An 8,288-nucleotide genomic window follows, 5' to 3' on the forward strand; every position below is an offset into this window, starting at 1 on the left:
TGGTGACTCACACAGTATAGTATGCAGGAGGTGGTTGTAACTGATTGGGGCAGGGGATTTATAGTGAAGGAAAGTCCTGGAATGTTTCACTGTACTGTAATCGATTAATGGGAAATCTGTAGGAAATCTTTTCTTTTAATAAATGACTTCATGGTAAGAAGGTTTCACTGTGTTTATCGGGTGAATGAGAAGAGTGCCACTATGTCCTGAAAATATAGTAAAATTAAATGTTGGGGGGTTTTACATAATTTTAATATGAAGTAATTTCTGGAAAAGGAGGGATGCCTCTCACTGAAGTCAAGAATTTGAGATGGTTGAGAGCCATAACATTCTCAGCCGCTCCTTTCAGTTGCATTATAAGTCATAGCATATAGAATTTAAAACATGCAGCCTGTTAAAATAAATAATTGGCCAAAGTAAAGTTACAAACTGTGTTTTCATTTCAGGTAATTGCCAATGTGTTTTTCAGTGGGACCCTTACCACCATTTTCCATGTTGCTGTGACAGTAATTGTTGTTGCTGTAGCCACAAGCATCTCTTTAGTGTATGATTGCCTTGGAATAGTTTTAGAGCTGAACGTAAGTGCACCTAATGCTCCATTATTTACTAATCACTCTTTAATATAAATGGAATTCTGAAAAACTACAGTATTCTTTTAAATGTAACATAGTATAGTTAACAGTGGAATAGACTTATCAAAGGATGTGGCTGATGGCTATGGACCATGACTATCAGTAGTTAAGTACAGTTAGATAAGACAGTGGAGTATAATGGGACCTGTTAAAATCTTGACACTTGTTAGGAAATAATTAGAGTTACTGCAGTATTACAGGTATCTCATATTGAGTCACTACATCCTCTAGCCAAGGCCCTTCCCCAGGTAGTGCTGCTGACTTTTGAGCCTGTTAAGCTCATGGCAGAAGGGCGGTTGCAACCAATTTCTTCCACTGCTATTGGACTTTCCTTTGCACTTGAGCCACCAACAATGTCTTCACTATGGGAAGGTCAGAGTGGGGGATCCAAAAATGACCTCATAGGAGGGAAAATATATCTCTTGCAAAGTGTCATCCCTAAGACTCTGATACTGCCTCAAATTGAAGGCAGAGGCTCCAAAACCATGGGTTCAGTTTAAAGACAGATACTAAGGTTTTTCTTGTCTTTAATACTTACACAACACAAAGTGTTAAAGAATGTGTAATGGAGTAGCTAGCCCATTGAGTGAAACTGGCCTCAGCACTCCTGTTCCAGGCCAAGTGTTCCCAGATGGGCCAATTAAGACGGCAGGGCAGCATTTGGGGAGCAATAAGAGGCCTGGTGAGATCTAGTGAGAATCAGAGCCGACTGAGTGAGGTAGGAGAAGAGAACTGCCAAAGAAAGAAGGTACTTCCTGGGAGAAGGCTAAAGGTAGGAGAGCAGCAAGAGGGATTTGCTGGCTGGTGTCTCTAAGCCAAAGAGCTAGGGCCAGATGGCTGAAAGCAGGAGGAGCAGCAGCAGCAGCAGCAGCAGCAGAGGGAGTTGCCTGATGACCCTAAACCAGAGCCAAGGGCCAGAGAAGGCTGAAAGAAGGGAGAGCAGTGGAGGGGCTTACCCGCTGGCATCTCCTTGCTGGAGAGCTGGACCAGAGGAACAGTAAAAGGAGAATACTCCCGGCAGAGAGGCTGTGGGAGTCCCCACTGGAAGGAACAGGGTTGCACACAGAAGGAAGGGGAGTATTATTTACACTGGGGTGATATGGACTATGTTTTGGGATATATTATGGAGTACTTACACCATGTTTGTAAATAAATTGTTTGGGACTAGAAGATAAGCTTGCATGGAGTTACTGGGGACTCAAAAGGGAAACTGAGGAAATGGGCCACTTGTAGGGCTGTGCTGAGTCCACAAGGCAGTGGCCGGGAGGGGCCACTTGTTACTGTCTGAAAACTGTTTTTTCTGGTAAATACATTTCCACCTAGTGGAGTCTTGTATGTGAATGTAGTTTGTTAGCCAATCTGAAATAGTAATAATAGAGGAAGCAGACTACATAGCTCATCAAAACATGCCTGTGTTATTAGCCAGTCTAAATTTATGGTAACTCTCTGGTTTTTAACCAGTCCTCTAGCTTCAGTTTCAGTCCAGATATTTATAATAAAACATGCCTTATAGCAACTGAGCTCCTTGAGTCTATCTATTTAGCTTAACGAAGAGAAGATTAAGACGTGACTAGATTACAGACTATAAGTACCTGCAAGGGAAAAAATATTTAATAATGAGCTCTTAAATTTAGCAGAGAAAGCTATAACATGATCCAACAGCTGGAAGTTGAGGCTAGACAAAATCAGTCTGGAAATAAGGTGTACATTTTTAACAATGAGAGTAACTAACCTTTGGAACAATTTGCCAAGGGTTGTGATGGAGTCTACATCGCTCACAATTTTAAAATGAAGTGGATGTTTTACTAAAAGATACACATTAGGAATTGTTTTAGGGAAGATCTCCAGCATGTGTTATACTGGACGTCAGACTAGATTATCGCAATGGCCCCTTGTGGCCTTGGAATCTATGAATAATACAGTAGGTATGGGTATGTCACACTTCAGGGTGTAATAGCAGGGGGTTTGAGAGATCCCTGTAATAAGAGCCACTGCTTCTGATACATAAGAGGAACCTAAAAATGGCTCTCTATGTTGCTGTTCATTTCCCTTAGTTGAGAATCCTAGGACCTGATTCTGCAAGCTCTATTGAAATCAGTGAACGAGAAGGAAGTGAGTTGGTCTCACCACAGGTGCAAGGATCTGCCCACAAGTAACAGCTTGAAGGATTAGGGCCTTGGTGAGGAACATGTTCTCCGCATTACAGTTTAATTTCCACCTGAGCAATGAGAAGAGGCTTTATAACAGCCACATTAGCTGCTTGTGCTCACACTGATACTGGAGATCTGATTCTGCTATCCAGATAAACTACTTGATTGGCCTCCTCTCAACTCATTGTTACCTGCATAGTTTCTTTCCAATTAATCCTTTCCAAATTATAAATAGCTTAAAATAAACAGAATGCATCTTGGCTTGGTTTAGCCATGCTAGATGTTCCCTTTGGCATTTTCCCCAATACTGCTTGTATGGCATCTGTTGGCAACTTTCTTTCCAGCAGTTCTCTCTATTTTTAAGTTGTGTGTGTGAAATTCATACATGTGTATAATTCACAAACAGAATTTTCTTATATTATAGATTTTCATTATTGTTACAAAAAGACTTATCTCTTGTATAATTAACCTGATGTAGTACTATTTTATTACACTAAATTAATATATTATTGAGGCACTTCCAGGGAATGTCAGTTCCACTCTCTTGCCAAAATTAGTAAATGGGTATGATTTTTATGTGTAATTGTCTACGTAAGTGTTTTCTTTTTAAATAATCTTCCATATAAGTAAGCATTCCATAAATATAATAATATTGTCCCTTTTAGCCCAAGCAGTTAACCAATTTTTGAGTCCTTCCCAGGGTATTTCCATTGGGAGAAGAAGCTGAGGAGATGAGTCTGGTATCTCTTTGACGTAATCATGTTTATTTACAAAAATGTACACAAAGTCCTGTTTCCCTGAACATAGTAGAAACAAACAGGAGGCAGTTTCCTTGTTCAGAAAGCCCAGTCTGCCTTCTCTTTGAGTATTATGCCTAAAAGAATTTCTGTCTCTTGGTTTCCTCCCAAGCACTATGATCACCACTGCTTCTTTTAATCCATACACAGATACAGCTGCCAATAAATCAATTCCCCGTGTTTGCAGTCAGACTCTAGGGAAACCCCTTGGGCCACATGGCTTAGCTTCTAGGTCTTGCCATGGTTGACCATGACTTGGGCAGTTGCTTCTGTTGTTTCAGCTATAACTAAGCAAAAGGGCCATTTAATTGCTCCATCATGTAGCCTGAATGAAGGGTGCATAGTACACCCATTGACTTCTACCAGGTCTGTAACTGATGACTGCCAATAACAGTTCCCACCATGACAGTATAAGTAACAAGAAAATACAGATGAATGAAACAAAGACACATTAACGTATAGATTGCTACACCGCCTGCAGTCTCTCTAATCAACAAATTTATGGATACTCTTAACTGAAATTAATGCAGACTACTCATAAAGCGTGTGTAAGAGGGTGGCAAGTTCCAACATCATGCACAGAAATGCAGAGCTCTCTGATGGCAAATGAAGCATGGCTGCAACAATATTATAGCCTGCACTGGTGCTTACTTAAGAAAATACTTCAGCACATGCTTAACCTCATCCCTACCCAGGAGGGCACTTAAGCATGTGCTGGACTTGTAGTTAGTTCCCTTAAAAGTTCAGCACATGTGTAAGTGTTGTCCTGAACAGGGATGCTTTCCTGACTCAGGGTCTATGTTTGGAGGCATTGCTCAACAATATTGTTCTGAGCAGCTGCTAGGAGCAAGTTAAACTGCTGCATTGATGTTTATCATGCACAGGAAGCTTTTCTTTGTTTTACTGAAAGGTAAAAACTTTAAGGAAATCCAAGTATGTGCTTTGTGATAGTGCATGAAAGAAGGATTAATGAATAATACTGCCCCTTTACATTTCTTCTAAAATCTTATCAGGAATTGTTCCTAAATATTTCATGTGACAAAATATTTCAAAGCTATTCAAAATGTGGGATTTACTGTACTTCTGGAGCTGAAATTTTTCATGTGATTTTTAGCTTAATAGAAAGCAAGTTCATGCAGGGTAAAATTTCACCCTGTTACGGTAAAATGAATATGTTGTAACTGTTTCCTTCATCCTGAGACATTTCAAATTATAGTGCAGACTCCTTTGCAATCGATTTGGGTTTTGGTGATTGAAACCACCCAGAAGAAAAGCCACTACTTTAGTTTCTTCTCATAGGAAACTTTTTGCACAGATCTAATTACCGGTTAACTATAAACTAATTATAAATGTTTGTTTTGTGCTGGCGATGTGAATATATGTGCTCATGGGTTTTTTTTGTTTCCTCCTACCAGGGGATTCTCAGTGCTACTCCACTTGTTTTTATCATCCCAACAGCATGTTATCTGAAGCTGTCTGAAGAGCGATGGAACCATTCAGATAACCTCATATCCGGCCTGATTCTTACTGTTGGTGTGTTACTGATGACAGTGGGATTTGTTATGACTATCTTGCATCCCCAAGAATGTAGCCATGGAAAAGAAATGGTCTACTGCTTCCCTAATAATGCCTCTCTTTACAACAGTACACTTCCACCTTTTTAGCCAATTTACCAGTCCTGAGTCTAAAGGGCCTGTCATCAGTGCATAGTAATTTAAATATGACTGGGACAGAGTCCTCTTATGTTTTCGTACTGACTAAGAATCTTAAACTGTACAACTGTATTTGTGTATCGTGTTTTATGCTATTGTCTTTTTCTAGATGAGAAATAAGCTTTGACTTTTAAGATTGCATTGCATCAAACCTGACTCTTCAGTAGAGTCTCACTAAATTGGATGTATAACTCGAAAACCAATTGCTAAGGATGTAATTTAGCAAATTTGCAAATTTGTAATCAAATACAATTAAAAAACATAGATTAGGCATCTCAAAGTGTACTTTCTCTAGTCATTTAACAAATGGAGTTTTAATTACTTTTGATAACTTTTCACAGAATACTAGTAAACATACTCTAGTATATTTTCTAAAAGTCCTGAAACTGTATTATTAAGAGACCTAACCATACCACTCTGCTATTAAATCTTTGCTGAGAAGTGGGGATAGCCCCACTTCTACAGTAGTGTATCTGTAATGTATCTGGCTTAGAGTGAAAATCACCTTGGTGCAGAGGACCAATACAAATGCAAGACCTGTGCATTTAAATAGGGTTTAAGTGGGACTTTTATTGTGCAGAGAACCAACACAGTCTGTGCACAAGTGCAGTTTTACTCATTGAATAGTGAATTACAAGGTTGTTTGCTGTGTTCTTATTAAAAGGATTTTATATGAATAAAATAGCATTGGTATTTTTTAAAATGATTGACAATATAGTCTGCTTTAAAAGCGTTACTATGAGATTGACAGAATAGAAATTGTAGTTTACAGGAATCATAATTTACCTTAAATTCATAAGTGAACTTATTGCTTATGAAACCCGATGGTGATAATGCTGTAATTTGAGCAGGTGCTGTCTGATCTTCCCCATGGATTTCTGCCAGTGAACTTAAATCTCAAATTCCATGTCTCTCTTCAGTACGTTCCATTTGTTCAGCAGAACTCTACCCCATCTGAAACAAATGGCAGAATCATATAAATGCCCAAGCTCACTTTCATTTAGAGGATTTATATCAGGGTCTATAGAAGACTAGTGAACTAGGAATTCACATGTAAATAATGTGAAGGGTGGGCCTGGCTCCCCATTTTATTGCTGAGCGCTTGTTTTGCATCCAGATCAAATGGTTTGATCACCTACTTGGCTGAATCTCTGTTTTCATTATCTTAAGGTCTTTATGCTACCTCAGCCAGAGATGCTTTGATACTGCTCAACATTTTCAAACCTGCATGCATAAGTTAGGTTTCGAAATCCATATCTAGAAAGCTAAACAGGAGTGGTCTGATTTTCAGAATTGCTGAGCCCACCTGCAAGTCCCATTGACTTCAAAAGAAAACTTCTGGTCAGGATGTAGGACCTGAGGGCATGGCTATACTTGCAAGTTAGAGCGCATTAAAGCAGCCCCGGGGGCCCTAAATCACGACCCGTCCACACTGGCAAGGCACTTAGAACGCCTGGACTCTGCAGCTGGAGTGCTCCTGGTAATCCGCCTCCATGAGAAGCTTAACACTTGGTGCGCCTTGGCTGAAACGCCCGGGCGTCAGTGTGAACGAGGTGTTGCATTACTGCGCTGTGATCAGCCTCCAGAAACGTCCCATAATCCCCTTAAGTCAAGTGACCACTCTTGTCATTGTTTGGAATTGCTGCAGGAATGCGGATATCCCCTTTCAAACCTCTGTTTCTGAAAGCCAGCATGCTTATCTGCTCCGGGACAAAGCAAACCATTACTGTGGAATGCTGTGTGTGAGAGAGAGAGGTGGGAGGAGGGGGGATCTGCTGCTGTCTGAACTTACAAGACAGCATGCTGACATGTTCTCAGCCCCCCAAAACCCACTCTCTCTCCCCCCACATACACACTCCCTGTTACACTCCACCCTATCCCCCCATTTGAAAAGCACGTTGCAGCCACCTGCATGCTGGGATAGCTACCACAATGCACTGCTCTCTGTGGCCATTGCAAGAGCTGCTAATGTGGACACACCAGTGCGCTTGAATCTGACAGTGTGGACAGACTGCAGCGCTTTCCCTACTGCGCTCTTCGAGGGCTGGTTTAACTCACAGCACTCTAAATTTGCAAGTGTAGTCATGCCCTAAGTTAGGCATCCAGGTTTGAAAATTTTGCCCACTGTCCTTATTGCTTGAAAAACAATTTCAATCAAAACTTTTTAACCTACACGTTTGCTATTATGGTAGAAGGCACTAGATGATGTTGTTACACATAGTTTTACAAGTTGTTTTTCTTACTCTGTGAGCACTGTTCAGTCTCTGAAGAAATCTTTGTACTGTAGTTAGTTTTGTAATGTAGCTTCTTTATGGGGAAGGTGGGAAGCTGTTGCAAGAATCAGGGGAGTTTACACACTGCCTTAATCTCCCTATCCAGAGTTAATTATGAGGACAGAATTACTCCATGAGAGCCAGGCATTGGTGTTTTGGTTGAAATTACTGAAGACAGGATTTGCCTGCATGCTTTTGTGACTTACCTCTATTCCCGGATTGCTGTATAGAGTGTAAATAAATAAGTTGCACTAAGAAAATACCCAGGCCCAGTGTTGCTCAACCTGAAAGGCCCTGACTTCTACTATCTCTTGGCAAAGGATGTGACCATATGTATTTTAGCAGTTTAGATTCTGCCCAATTGATAAATTTGTATCTGATTTTGTTTAGACTTTTCAATAAAAGGAACATTCTCTGTTTTGTCATCTTGACTCCCTCAGCACCCAATTCATTATACTCAGATAGTTATTGCCTGCTTTGTTTTCCCTCAGCCTACAACTGATGAAAAGCTTTTAAGTCAGCAGTTACTTATTAATCTTCCTATCATTTTTGTGTGTCTGCTCAGTTATTATTTGCTTTCTTGAAGAATTTTATAGCTAGTTCTGTAAGGCAGTATCTTTCTGATGAACTTGTCAGCTTTGCCATAAGCATAGAGAAGGATTTTGTAATGTATGCAGAATAAACACGAACCACAAAAATGTCAGTATGGTTAATTGTTTGGTTT

At 40.1% G+C, this 8,288-nt stretch overlaps 1 protein-coding gene across 3 annotated transcripts in view; it reads left to right on the forward strand.

The window, feature by feature from the left end:
• Nucleotides 1-7,989, forward strand: part of SLC38A11 (solute carrier family 38 member 11) — a 46,102-nt gene extending 38,113 nt beyond the window's left edge. For all 3 annotated transcript variants that reach the window (XM_054044776.1, XM_054044777.1, XM_054044778.1), the window contains 2 exons: nt 447-578; nt 4,995-7,989. In XM_054044776.1, the coding sequence (XP_053900751.1) occupies nt 447-578; nt 4,995-5,243 (381 nt within the window). In that variant the 3' untranslated portion in view covers nt 5,244-7,989. The remainder of the gene's footprint in view (nt 1-446; nt 579-4,994) is intronic.
• Nucleotides 7,990-8,288: the final 299 nt, after the last annotated feature.

Source organism: Malaclemys terrapin, chromosome 11 (assembly GCF_027887155.1).
Source record: "Malaclemys terrapin pileata isolate rMalTer1 chromosome 11, rMalTer1.hap1, whole genome shotgun sequence".
Classification (NCBI taxonomy): domain Eukaryota; kingdom Metazoa; phylum Chordata; order Testudines; family Emydidae; genus Malaclemys; species Malaclemys terrapin.